Source organism: Choloepus didactylus, chromosome 16 (assembly GCF_015220235.1).
Source record: "Choloepus didactylus isolate mChoDid1 chromosome 16, mChoDid1.pri, whole genome shotgun sequence".
Lineage (NCBI taxonomy): Eukaryota > Metazoa > Chordata > Mammalia > Pilosa > Megalonychidae > Choloepus > Choloepus didactylus.
In genome coordinates this window covers 56,298,359-56,313,357 of record NC_051322.1, presented here as the reverse complement: position 1 = coordinate 56,313,357, position 14,999 = coordinate 56,298,359, and the positions used below count along the sequence as shown (strand labels likewise).

At 36.3% G+C, this 14,999-nt stretch overlaps 1 protein-coding gene across 8 annotated transcripts in view; it reads right to left on the bottom strand.

Annotated features, from left to right (window-relative positions):
* The window catches only part of OSBPL1A (oxysterol binding protein like 1A), a 360,414-nt gene that overhangs the window by 19,420 nt on the left and 325,995 nt on the right, over positions 1-14,999 (bottom strand). For all 8 annotated transcript variants that reach the window (XM_037806384.1, XM_037806381.1, XM_037806383.1 and 5 more), the window contains 3 exons: positions 9,282-9,416; positions 8,206-8,303; positions 7,247-7,429 (listed from right to left, as the gene is read on the bottom strand). In XM_037806384.1, coding sequence (XP_037662312.1) covers positions 7,247-7,429; positions 8,206-8,303; positions 9,282-9,416 — 416 coding nt within the window. The remainder of the gene's footprint in view (positions 1-7,246; positions 7,430-8,205; positions 8,304-9,281; positions 9,417-14,999) is intronic.

The following is a 14,999-nucleotide window of genomic DNA, read 5'->3' as shown; positions in this document are numbered from 1 at the left end:
ACTGCTTGTTGAGCTGTACATCAAGAGTTGACACCTTTCGGTAGGTATATTATATTTTACAGTGGAAATGGCTGAAGTTGTCGAACTGTAACCCATGATATTCTTTGAAATTTGCTTTCAAACTACTTGTGAAATTGTACTTTTAAAGTTATCACTGTTTTGTATATATGTTAAAGTTCACAAAAAAAAGTGTACAGGAAAGGGAAAAGAAAGCTAAAAAAATAAGGTTACAGCGGCCAAGAGATTTCAAATAGAGTTGAGAGGCTATCCTGGAGATTACTGTTATGCAAGCTCCAGCTAGACATCCCAAATGGCCACCATATGCCAAGGCCTAACCAACAGTGGTCCTGAAATACCTAGGACCCTATCTGAGAATCTATAAGAGATCCACTCACTAAGTTTTATCTCTCAGAAACTTAAATCCACCAGAGTGTTCCTATGCACTGTTTAGACAAGTCACAAAACCCTGAGGCAATAGCCTCTTTAAGAACAACAACCAGATGCAGCTCCCTTCTCCATAATGCCGACACCCTTTTCAACATGAACAAGTTAGGGTGGTCACTGCCTAGACACCCCTGAAGATGGAGAAAGTGATTACACAAGAGGAATGGGTAGCAACAGACAGGATAGGATTTAACAGAGGATTACAAATACTGAACTTTTATATATTTTTTAGATAGTAGGGTATTAGAATAGCTAGAAGGAAATAACTGAAATGGTGGAACTGTAACTGTAACATTCTTTGAAATTTGCTCTGTAGCTACTTGTTAAATTGTACTTCTGAAGTTATCACCTTTCTGTATATATTGTATATTTCACAACAAAGAAAGAACTGAAACTGTGGAACTGTAACCCATAACAGTCTTTGAAATTATCTATATAAAAAATTGTACTTTAATAGTTAGCACCTTTCTGTATATATATTGTATTTCACAAAAGGAAATAACTGAAATTAAAGTGTAACCCATAACATTCTTTGAAATTTGCTCTCTAACCACTTGGTAAATCATACATTGACAGTTATCACTCTTATGTATATATGTCAAATTTCACAATAAAAAATGTATAAAAAATTGGGTAGTGAGAGACTGACAAGTCTTTTCCCTTTCAAAATTGTTCTGGCTATTCACTTTAATTTGCCTTTCCATATAAATTTGAGAATTAACTTCATTTGTTCATATAGACAGCTTATAGATCAATTAAGGAAGAACTGAAGCCTTAGCTATATTGGGGCTTCCAATTCTTCATGGTCTGCCTCTCTATTACTCAGGTATTCTTTGATTATTTTCATAATATTTTATAGTTTTCAGCACAGAGATCTTGTAAATCTTTTTTTTTTAATGCCTAAATATTTCATTTATACCTAAATATTTCATTGCAAATGGCACTGGTTTTAAAACTTAGGTTTCCAGTTGTTCACTGCCTGTATCTAGATATACAATTTACTTTTCTATGTTGACAATGTTTTTGGTGACATTATTTTAGGAGTTTTTGGTGGATTCCTTGAGTTTTCCTACATAATCGATAGTATCATCTGAATAGGGAGAATTTTATTTTTTTTCTTTCCAACAGGAATGACTTTTACTTCTTTTTCTTGCCTTATTGTATTTAAGTTGAGACTTTCAATATGAAGCTGAACAGTATTGGTGAGAAAGGATATCCTTGTCTTGTTCCCAGTTTTAGATGGAAAGTATTAACTCTGTCACCAATAAATATTATGTGAGCTGCAGGTTTTTGTACATCAGATTATGGAAGACCCTTCCCATTCATAATCTGCTGAGAGATTTTATTAAGTAGAAATGGATGCTGAATTTTGTCAAATGCTTTTTCTGCATCTAGAGACATACACATGGTCAGTCAATATGGTGGATTACTTTGCTTGATTTTGAAATGTTGAACCAGCCTTGCATTCCCTAGACAGATGCCCCTTTGTTGTGATGTACTGGACTTTTAGATATTGCTGTATTCACTTTGCCAATATTTTGCTGAGGACTTTTAGATATTGCTGTATTCACTTTGCTAATATTTTGCTGAGGATTTTCTTATTATCTATGTTGCTCTCTCTGGTTTTGACATCAAGGTAATGCAAGGCTCCTAAAATACATTTCTTCATCTTGTATTTTCTGTAACAGATTGTGTAGAATTGATATTATCTCCTCCTTAAATGTTTGACAGATTTTGTCAGTAAAACCACCTGGACCTGGAGTTTCCTTTTATGAAAGGTTTTAATCTATAAATGCAATTTCTTTATTAGTTATAGAACTATCCAGGTTATCTATTTTCCCCCTAGAGTGATTTGCTGTTTCTTTCAAGGAATGGTTCCATTTCATCTAAGTTGTCAAGTCTATGGTTGTAGAGTTGTTTGTAGTATTCCCTTATTATTCTTTTAGTAAGTATATTATTGTGGGATCAGTACCAGTATCTCCCTCTTTCATTCCTGATACTGATAACTTGTGTTTTATCTCTTTTTGCCATGGTCACTTTGGATAGAGCAGGGGTTCTCAGCCAGAGATGATTTTGCCCCCTAGGGACACGTGGCAATGTCTGAGGATGTTTTTTGTTTGTCAGCTGGGGGAGAGGGTGCTACTGGCATCTGACGTGTAGAGGGTAGGGATGCTACTAAACATCCTTAATGCACAGAACTACTTCCAACAAAGAATTAACTAGTTCAAAATATGAAGAATACCAAGGCTGAGAAATTCTGGTTTATCAGTTTTACTCATTTTTACTGACAAGATTTTGATTTTCCTAATTTTCTACTCTGTTATTCTGTGTTTCGTTTAATCGATCTCTGCCCTTATCTTTTACTATTTCCTTCCTTCTGTTAGCTTTGGATGTATTGTGCTATTCTTTTTCTGAAGTGGAAGCTTAGATTATTGATTTAAACCCTTTTCTGATGTGGGCTTTTAATGTTACAAATTTCTCTGTAAGCACTGTTTTAGCTGCATCCAACAAATTCTGATGTTATCTTTTTCAATGCATTAAAATATTTTCTAATTTCCCTCGACACATTTTCTTTGATCCATGGAGTTTTGGAAGTGTGTTGTTTAATTTACAATTTTGGGGGAATTTTACCGATATGATTTCTAATTTGATTCCATTATGGTCAGAGAACACACTTTGTGTGATTTAAATTTGTTAATGTTGTTTTATGACCTAGAATATGGTCAATCTCAGTGAATATTTCATCTGCACTTGAAAAGAATGTACATTTTGCTGTTTTTGGGTGGTGTCCTATAAATGTCAATTAGGTGAAGTGACTATTGGTCTTGTTTAAGTATTGATATTCTTGCTGATTTTTTCTCTGCTTGTTCTATTGATAAGAAAGAAGTTTCAAGTCTCCAGCTATAATGTGGGTTTGTCTATTTCTCTTTTCAATTCTATTAGTTTTTGCTTCATATATTTTGTATCTCTTTTGTTAGGCATTGTGCCGGTTTGAGACTGTTGTGTACCCCAGGAAAGACTATATTCTTTTTGACCCACTTTGGTGCAGACAGACTTATTATGGGTGAGATCTTTTGATTAGGTTGTTTCCATGGAGATGTGAGCCATGCAACTGTCAGTGAGATCTTCTGATTAGATTATTTCCATGGAGGTGTGGCCCCACCCATTCAAGGTGGGTCTTGATTATTTACTGGAGTCCTTTAAGAGACCTCATGGCGATAAGGAGCTCAGAGAAGCTGAGAGAGACATTTTGGAGAGAAGCTAAGATCAGCCACAGATCCAGATACTTGGAGATGCAGACAGAAAGACGTTTGGAGATGCTAAGCTAAGAGATGAAGTCCCAAGTTTGCCCTGGAGAAGCTAAGAGAGGACCCCCATATGCTTGGAGAGAAATGCCCTGGGAGAACAAGCAAGCATGCACAGGAGCTGAGAGAGAGAAGCTAAGAGAGACAGAAGCCCAGAGATATTTTGGAGAAAGCCATTTTGAAACAAGAACCGAGAAGCAAAGGACCAGCAGACACAGCATGTGCCTTCCCTGACAAGTGCTGACAGAGGTGTTTCGGACGCCATTAGCCTTTCTTCAATAGAAGTTATTCTCTGTTGATGCTTAGTTTGGACACTTTTATGGCCTTAGAACTGTAAATTTGTAACCTAATAAATCCCATTTATAAAAGCCAATCCATTTCTGGTATTTTGCATAACGGTAGCTTTAGCAAACCAGAACAGGTGTATACATATTTAGGATTATTTCATCTTGGTAAAATGACCCTTTTACCCTTGTGTAATGTTTCTCTTTATTCTTAGTAATTTTCCTTGTTCTAAAGCCTACTTTGTCCGACATTGATATAACTCCTCCAGCTTTCTTTTGATTAGTGTTTGTATCACATGTAATTTTTTCATCCTTTCACTTTTAACTTATCTATATGATAACTGAAGTGGATTTCTTACAATCAAGTGGATTTTAAAAATTCAATCTGATAATCTCTTTTAACTGTTGTGTTTGGACCATTTACATCTAATATAATGACTGACATGGTTAGATTTAAGATTTAAGTCTGTCATTTTATTGTTTCTTTTTCAGCCCCTATGTTTTTGGTTTCTCTATTTCCACTTTCCTACAATTTTGGGAAGTTAAGTATTTTTAAGTATTCCATTTTATTTTTTGGCTTTTTAACTATATCTATTTGTATACAATTTTTAAGTGATTACAAAATACATAATTAACTTATTGGAGTCTACTTCAAATTAATATTTAGGGATATTTAGGGAGTATCATATATATACTTAACATTTTACAGTCCACTTTGAATTAGTATTTTCTCACTTCAAGGGAAATACAGAAACCTTGCAACCATATATTTTATACATATTATGAAAACCTCTCCAGACAATGTTGTAATTTTTGTTTGTGATTATTATATATGCTTTAACGAACTTAAGAGGAGAAAAACAGCCTACCACATTTCCCAGATATTTACTATTTCTGCACTCTTCATTTTTTTTTTTCTTCCTTCATTCTTAAACTTCCAGGTTTCTCCCTGATATCACTATGCCTTCCACAAATCCACTGGCATCAAATTTTCTTGGTTTTCCTTCATCTGAGAATGTCTTTACTTAGTCTTTATTCCTAAAGGATATTTTCATTGGTTACAGAATTCTGAGTTGACATAGTTTTCTAGCCAATATGATTCTCATGAGAAATTCACTGTCATCTGAATCATTATTCCCTATATGTAATGCATCAGTTTTTTCTGGCTACTTTAAGAACTTTTCTTTATCTTTGATTTCCAGCAGTTTGATTTTGCAATGTGTCAGGGCATGGTTTGTCCTGTTTGTTCCTTGCTGAGCTTTTTTAATTTGTAAATTTATGACTTCCACCAAATCTGGGAAGTTTCCAAACATTATTTCTGCACCAATCTCTTTCTCCTTTTTTTTAAGGAGCCTCCAATAATGTCAACGTTAGATCTTCTCATATTATCCCACAAGCCAATGAGAGTCTGTATATATTTTTTCCATCTTTTTTCTCTTTGTTATTCTGATGGGATAGTTTTCAAGTTTATTGATTCTTTTCTCTATCATCTCCAACCTGCTATTGACCCTATCCAATGATTGTATTTCCATTATATCTGTCAGTTATAAAATAAGTAAAATTTGAACCCATCAAGTTATTGTATTTCCCCTACTGCAATTTTTAGTTCTAAAATTTTCAGAAATACTTCTATTTCTCCTCTAGAATTGCTTTCTTTCCATTCATTTCAAGTGTATTCACTTTTATCTTTGGAGCATAGATATAATAGCTGCTTTAATGTTTTTGACGTAAATTTCAATACTGGGTCATCTTATGGTTGGAATCTTTTGACTGTCTTTTCCTTTGTGAGTTGTTGAGATTTTCCTGTTTCTTTGTATGTCAAGTAATTTTAGATTGTTTTATAGACAACTGAATATTGTGAAATTCGAGCTCCCCCTAAAATCCTCTGGGGAATGCTGGGTTTTGTTTGTTTGTTTAGTAAGCAATTTAATAGTTTCAGGCCACAAATCCTGACCTCCTTCTGTGGGCTTTGACTACAGCGTCAGTTTAATATTCCAATCCTTGGCAGGAAGCTGGGCACTGGTCCACACAGTAGTTAAGATCTCAAGTGCTTTCGGTATGCCATTTCGGATCAGTTCAATGCATGAGCCTGGGAATTCATACACAGGTTTATGGGATCCCTTTCTTGAGCTCCCTCCTCTCTGTGGTTTTCCACACTCTTTGATACCAAAGGGGCCCTTTCCTCTGGTTCTCTAGCTGGGCTAACAGCCTTTCTGCTTTGTTGTGTACTTCTCACAATTAGGTCTGCCTATGGGGCAAGAGGAAAGGGGAGAAAAAAGGAACAGGGATCCTCTTCACACTCTTTGGACCACGAAGCCCCTTAAACCAGTTCCTCTAGTCAAGAAGAAGGATTTTTTCTGAGTTTTAGGTACCTATGTGGTTGCCACTGCCGCTACCACTGCAGAAATGTAGCTGCGTGACTACAGCTTGCTTTGAGGCAAACAGGATCTTCTCTACTCTCTCCATCCTGCAAGGGTTTCTTTTCCAGGTGTTTTAATCAGAAATACAGGCTTTCTCTGGTAAATTTTCTGTCTGCCTCCACCACATGGTCCTGGGATTTAGGCTGCCTTGAGAAGAAGCCAGGAGGTATAGGAAGAAAGCATAAAACCAGGAAACTCAATATTTCATCAGTCTTCAGGTTTTGATTTCTCTTCCCAGTCTGCCTATTATTTACTTTTCAGAGTCCTCAGATAGTTGCCTACATCTTCTGTCCAGGGTTTTTAGTTGTAATTGGTAGGAGAGATAGGGTAGAATGTGCTTACTCTATTTTAATTGGAACTAGAACTGACTTTGAATTTAACGTTACTCCTTTTCTACTTCAAAAGAAAAGAACTTCCAGCTTTCCTAATGTCTGAGATGGGCTGCACAATCGGTATCTCAATATTTCTCAAAGTGGATTCATTCTGAAAAATGGTTAAACAGACCAAGACACCGGCAAGTGATATACAGATAGCTAGTTTCATAAGAACTTCATAGTGATTAACTTAATTCTACCTTAAAATGGATCTAAGTATCAAAGTCAAATCAAGTTAAACTTTTAACACATATACAGACTGATTCAACAGCTACTGCCATGTTTCTGAAGTTCTCTTACATGGAGGTAGAAAATTTATACTTTATAAAAGCTAAGTAGACAAGGTAGATCTGTGTGCAAATATATATACTTCAGAGGAGGCACCACATGGAGAGTTTAATGACTTGACTCCAACTTACTCAAGGAGCTCCAAGGTGATTGTTCCTTTGGGCTCAGCTTCTACACTCTTCCCCCAGAACTTGAGTTTGGGATAGATTGAACCATGAAAGATGAAATCATTGTTTAATCCTTCAGCATGAAATGCACTAATTGGTGGGTGATGGCTGACCTGTTCGGAGATGAGTCTGAAGCCAAGGTCATCTCTTTAAAAAAAAAAAGTTGCATTTTAATTGTACATTGTTGTTATTTCAGTCAAAAAGCAATGTAAAAGTATCAAAGAAACAAGTTCAGTAAAGAAACAATTCTTTATCATCCTGATGAAAGAACAACTTAACATATCAGAAACTGTACACATGCAACCCGAACAGCTAAATCCAATGCTACTATAATGAGAGTTACTTGAATGTGTATCAAAACTAAAAAACACCCACATGAATTCAGGTGATTTGCATGAAATGGTAATATTAACCATGTAAGTTTAAAACTTATTGTTCCATTTATATTAAGATAGAGAAATACAGAGTGTCCGCTTTCAAATATGTATGGAATAAATAAGATAACTTGTGCAGAGAAGAAGAAGACTCAGAAAAGCTAAAGCGAAGTGAATTCACTTGCATGTGCAAGCAAACGGAACTGCACTGTAGATGCATTCACTGCCTTTATGGCAATAGTGTAATTTAAGCTGATATACCTTATATGGTTATTAAAAAAAGAAGTTCATGTCTTATGTGCTCCAAAAGGACTAATGGATTTATTACTCAGGATTATTTACTTCTTATCATGGTATCTTTACATGTTTCATTATTTTTGACACAGTCCCTAAAATAATAAGCAGCATAAAAAAGAAAACATAAAAATGCTGCAGCCACATAAAATTGTTCTTGGTAGCTCTCAAAATACATTTTTCCCTCTTTATTTGAAAAGCTACATAAATCACGCAAATCCAACTATCCATCTGGAATGCAGTGAAAGATCTCACCGAACTAATTCATAAGTCTCTCCCAGTAGTGGATTGAAAGGCTTTCCAGTACGTTCCCACTGAGAAGCAACTGCAGATACAGCAAATGCAGCTACACACTGTTGGACAGAGCATTAGTACAAGTTAAAAATAGCCTAGCTTGCTCCTCATTCTTTCAGGAAGTGAAATTCTGCTGAATACAGTGATTTGCAAAATTATTTAGAGGAGTTTAATTACTTTGGCACTAGCAATTTAATATAGTAACTTGGATTTTTCAGAATGAACATTACTTTGATTTTCTTCTTATAATGCCTTCCCAACTGTGGTTTTATAACATGCTAAGGGTGCTACAAATTCTTTCAAGGACTTTTTTAAAAACTCTCAAACCCAAAATACTGTTAATTCACATAACTTCTTTTTTTTTTAAAGTTATAACACTTTTAGCATAGGGGACAAGAGATGCAAAACTAAAATGATTAAGTTGGTGTGAAGACCAATGAGGTTGGGAAAAGCTGATTTATATAAACAAAAGAACAGAAAGATTCTGTTTAGAATGCCTTTTTTTTGTTCGAAGGAGAACAATGTGTCTACTGTAATCTGCCTGTATTTAGTCTATTCATGTATTTCACATAAACATCTTCTATTTAAAAGAAAATAAAACAGCTCAATCCCTTGTCTTTTGTTTTACTATACAGTAGTATGTATACTTATACATACACATAAGCATAAACATATATATATACACACATATATATTTGTATGTGTGTATATTCATTCCTTTTTGGAAACAACCTGAGAAAGTCTGAAAGAAGGAAGGTTGAAATTATTTTTCCCTAACACTCCAATGTTACACCCACAATTAAGACTCAGAAACAGCTCACCAACACCCTGCAGTCTCATCAGCCTTTCGACTACAGAGGACTCTGACTAGAGGACAGGGAAGAAGAATGAGAGCAGAGGACACTCCAAACATGCTGACTAGGTTTTGACAAGACTTCCTGGCCTGGCATTGGACTTGACAGGGGGAGTTAGGAGGGAAGTGGCAGTGGTGAGGCCCAGCAGTTCTACACCACTTCCAGTGCTTCCTTGACACCTACCTGCATCCTTTCCACAGGATCAGAAAGTGAACTGGCTTTGTGGATGAGGTATGTATGCTCCATATATTCAGTTAGTCGCTGTAGGAAGCTTAAAGGCTCATTAAAAATAACTGGCATCGTGATCTTGGAGAGTTCCTATTAAAAAAAATGAAGTGTTATTTCCAAAAGACATAGCAAACTTATCTGCTGCTATCTTTACATAACATGATCTTGGAAAGGAGATCTTGGAGAACAGTAACCTATAAAATTTAATTAATGTCAGTTCAATTTCACGAATCTTTCCAAAGATTGCCCAAACCATCCTTGGCTTCATACTTCAGTCTGGTGGTGAGCATGAGATGATGACTGTTAATAAGTCTGCCTTAGATCTCAACTAGGAAATGTGCTATGAAGGTGATGGGGATACAAAAGGAAAAAATCTTCATAATGGACTGAGGATCAACCATATACACCTTTTCTGTGTGAGTAATTTTCCAAAATAAAGTTCAAACAGAGGGTTTTTGACTGACAACATTGAACTTTTTTGAGCGTTCAAATCTAGAATAAATTGTGGTCTAGGGTCCTGGAATGCTATTGTGTACTTCACAGAACAAATTTTACAGTGTCTGCCACAATGACAACAACCATGGTAGACTCTCGGAAATAATTTAATAATTGGGTGGGGGAGGGGGTCTCTGCCTATCAGCAACTTCTCAACCTTCTGTCTGCTGGGTGCCAACCCCAGGAAACAACACTGAGAGGCCCTTTCAATAATTTAGTGAGTCACGAACTTATCTTGGTATTCTCTGGTTAACAGAAGGAATAGTCTGATCATGTTCCCAGCCTTCCCCTTACACCGTTCAGCCTTCCCGTAGGGATCGGGGCTCTCCTGGAGCCTGCTAGGTAAGGTCCCGCTCGCAGGGTCAGTCCTGAGGGGGCAATCCAGGCCAAATGCCACCTGACTTCTCTGATATTTTTTCCTAAATGTGCAAATTCTTAACAATCAGGACAGTAAAAAATAATGTACCCTTCACAAAACTGCAATCGGAGCACATTAAAAGAATATAAGCTCATTCACAACCATAAAACATTGCAGAACAAGCACAGACATTTAGCAGCTCAACCTAATTAAGAGAAATAATAGATGTATTGCTGTCTCACTGGGGAGATCAGGGAGAACAGAGATCTCAAGAGATAAAAGAAAAAAAAGAAATATACAACCATATACACAATAAGATCTCATTAAACCCAGAAATTCACTATTGGGGACAACTCAAGAAAACTGGGTCTACCCAGGTTATCATAATTCAGATTTCCCAGGCTCTTTCTTCTTAAAAAAAAAATGTTTTTCTTGAAAAAAATTATAGAAAAAACATGAAAATACTTCTTCACTTCTCTTTCCTGTTCCTCTCCCCAGAGGCAAAGCATCATCAGCTTTGTGGTATATATTCCTGTGTATTTACACATAATATACATATACAGATACACTTTCCTGTTTGTTTCGTTTTTTAATATATGAGATCAGCTCTGTGAATGAACCCATGACTTGCTTTTTTTCCCCTTTCACAGTATTTTAGAGGTCTTGCTACATATATACATGTGAATCCATCAAGCTGTCTGCACTGCTGGATGGTGTAATGGTCAGACCACTGAACCAGACTGAGTTCCCCTGATGGCTTTGCCTTTTCTAGCTGTGTGACCTTTAGCCCAGTGAAACTCTGTGCCTGACTCCTCACCAATCATATTGGATAATAGTATGTACCACAAAGTGTTGTTTTAAGATTACATTAAATGAGTTAATATTTGCAAAGCACTGAGACCAGCTTTGAGCACAGAAGTACATGCTATACCTGCTTGTCAAAAAATTTTAAGAGTCCATAGATAGATATATCATGATATATTTAATCATGTTTCCTTAAATACAGGGGCAAATACTGCTTTAAAGTAGATTACTCTAAGTGGAATTTCTAAGTCAAAGTTATGCTGTCTAAAAGTCTGACATATAACATCAAGCTAAATGTCTTCCAAAAAGACTTCACCAATTTATATTCCCACCAATAATACATGAGAGTTGGATTTTCTTTTACTATCAAAAAGAAGTATATTACTTCCAATCTAGACAAGTCCATGCTTTCATTAAACAAATATTTAATTGAGTACTTCTATGTACCAGGCACTGTTTAAGGCATTAGAATAAAAGCCTTATTAGGGCAAACACTTCCCTGGAATGCCCTCTCCTCTTCCCTTAACGCTTCTCATTGTACCCATGTTTCAAGGCCTGGCTCAATGCCCACCCAACTCCCACCCCAAGAATTCATACCCACCTGGAACCTCAGAATCTGACCTTATTTGGAAATAGGGTCTTTACAGAAGTGATTATGGTAAGGACAGAGACCACGTTGAATTAGGGTGGGCCCTAAATCTACTAAATCTAATGAGTGTCCTTACTAGAGAGAGAAAAGGACACACAAAGACACAGAAATGGAGGCAGAGACGAGGGATGCATCTACAAATCAAGGAATGCCAAGAACTGCTGGCTACCACCAAATGCCAGGAGAGAGGTGAGGAACACATTTCCCTTGGGCCTTCCAGAAGGAACCAGCCCTGCCAACACCTGGACTTCAGACTTTTGGCCTCCGAACTGTGAGGGAATAAAATTCTGTTGTGTGACAGTATCAAAACTTATGGGATGCAGCAAAGGCGGTATTGAGGGGGAAATTTATAGCTCTAAATGCATACATTAAAAAGGAAGAAAGAGCTAAAATCAAAGAACTAACGGAACAACTGAAGAAGTTAGAAAATGAACAGCAAACTAATCCTAAACCAAGTACAAGAAAAGAAACAACAAGGATTAAAGCAGAAATAAATGACAGAGAACAAAAAAACAACAGTGACAATAAATAACAAAAGTTGGTTCTTTAAGATCAACAAGATTGACAAGACCCTAGCTAGACTGACAAAATCAAGAGAGAAGACCCAAATAAAGACCCAAATAAAGACAAAATAATAAATGAGAGAGATGACATTACTGTGGATCCTGAAGAAATTTAAAAAATTATAAGAGGATACTATGAACAACTGTATGCCAACAAACTAGACAATGCAGACAAAATGGACAATTTCCTGGAAACACATGAACAACCTAGACTGACCAGAGAAGAAATAGAAGACCTCAACCAACCAATCACAAGCAAAGAGATCCAATCAGTCATCAAAAAGCTGCCCACAAATAATAAATGCCCAGGGCCAGATGGCTTCACAGGGGAATTCTACCAAACTTTCCAAAAAGAACTGACACCAATCTTACTTAAACTCTTTCAAAACACTGAAGAAAATGGAACACTACCTAATTCATTTTATGAAGTGTAACATCACTGTAATACAAAAACCAGGTAAAGATGCTACAAGAAAGAAAAAGTACAGGCCAATCTCCCTAATGAATATAGACGCAAAAATTCTCAAAATACTTACAAATCGAATCCAAAGACACATTAAAAAAAAAATCATACACCATGACCAAGTGGGTTCATTCCAGGCAGGCAAGGATGGTTCAGCAAAAGAAAATCAATCAATGTAATACAACACATTAACAAATCAAAAGGGAAAAATCAAATGATTATCTCAACAGATGCTGAAAAAGCATTTGACAAAATCCAGCATCCTTTTTAGATAAAAACACTTCAAATGGTAGGAAGTGAAGGAAACTTCCTCCATATGATAAAGGGCATATACGAAAAACCCACAGCCAGCATAGTACTCAATGGCAAGAGACTGAAAGCCTTCCCTGTAAGATCAGGAACAAGACAAGGATGCCCACTGTCACCACTGTTATTCAAAATTGTGCTAGGAGTGCCAGCCAGAGCAATCTGGGAAGACAAAGAAAACAAAGACATCCAAATTGGAAAGGAAAAAGTAAAACTGTCATTATTTGCAGATGATATGATCTTACATCTGGAAAACCCTGAGAAATCAATGACACAGCTACTTCAGCTAATAATAAACAAATTTAGCAAAGTAGTGGAATACAAGATTAATGCACACAAATCAGTAATGTTCCTATACACTAGAAATGACCTAACTGAAGAGTCACTCAAGAAAAAGATACCATTCTCAATAGCAACTTAAAAAATCAAGTACCGAGGAATAAACTTAACCAAGGATGTATAAGACCTATACACAAAAAATGTAGCTTATGAGGGGTGACAGTGGGATTGGGAATGCCATAAGGACCAAACTCCACTTTGTCTAGTTTATGGATGGATGTGTAGAAAAGTAGGGGAAGCAAACAAACAGACAAAGGTACCTAGTGTTCTTTTTTACTTCAATTGCTCTTTTTCACTCTAATTATTATTCTTGTTATTTTTGTGTGTGTGCTAATGAAGGTGTCAGGGATTGATTTAGGTGATGAATGTACAACTATGTAATGGTACTGTAAACAATCGAAAGTACAATTTGTTTTGTATGACTGCGTCGTATGTGAATATATCTCAATAAAATGATGATTAAAAAAAAAAAAAAAAAAGACCTATACACAGAAAACTACATAACTTTACTAAAAGAAATAAAAAGGGACCTAAAAAGATGGAAAAATATTCTATGTTCATGGATAGGAAGCCTAAATGTCATTAAGATGTCAATTCTACCCAAACTTATCTACAGATTCAATGCAATTCCTATCAAAATTCCAACAACCTTAAAAAAACAAACAAACTTTTTTTTCATAGTAATCAATATGTTCAAGTGCTGACTGTGGTGATAAATGCGCAACTGTATGATGATACCATGAACAACTGATAGTACACTGGATAATTAAATGGTTTGTGAATAAAGCACTATAAAATTGTGTGGAAAAATATGAACAGGGATAAGTGCTGGAGAAAACACGGAGAGAAGGATGTACATATTTACTGTCGGTTAGGAGGTAGAATGGTATAGCCTTTCTGGAGGACAATGGGGTGGTTCCACACAAAGCTAAGTAGGTGAGTGCCATAAGGTCCTTCATCCTCATTAGGAGGCACTTACTTGGACGATCTGAGAGTGGGGACATGAATGGACATTTGCACACTGGTGTTCATGGAGAGAGTGTGCATGATCTAGTGGTTGGAGGTGTCCTAGGAGTACATTAACTGAGGAACAAAATGGTGAACTGTTGTGTGTGCACACAATGGAATACTGTGCAACTGTGAGAAGGAGTGAAACTGTGAGACACGCAATGAGGTGAATGGACCTCATTTTGAGTGAACTACGCCAGAAACAAAGGTAAACACTATAATGTCTCACCAATATGGACTCAACTACAATGTGTAAATTCAGAATTTAATCTTGGAGCACAACCTAACAGGGGAAGGATTATTGTTATGGTTCCTAGATTGTAAGCTCTTACAGCAGTCAAATCCATTCTTGAATTGTGATGGCTATCTCCAAACTTTGAAATGCCGTTCTCTTTGTGTATAACCTGATTGGTCTCTGTGTGACACATGAAACTCAGAGCTAGAACTCAGCAGATACGAATGTCAGTATTAGAATGTATAGGAACTGTTAAAAAAGCTGAAGAATCAAGACATCAGCTAGAGATATGAATGAAGCTGATGTGGTTAGGACTAGGGCAAACTGGGCCAAAGGATAAAGGACAATACTGACTGCATTTTAAAACCTCAAATTCCATGTGAGACCAAGGGAAGAGATGGTTAGTTGGTACAAGAGCAATATTTCCTGAACAATTTAACTCATACAGTTTGT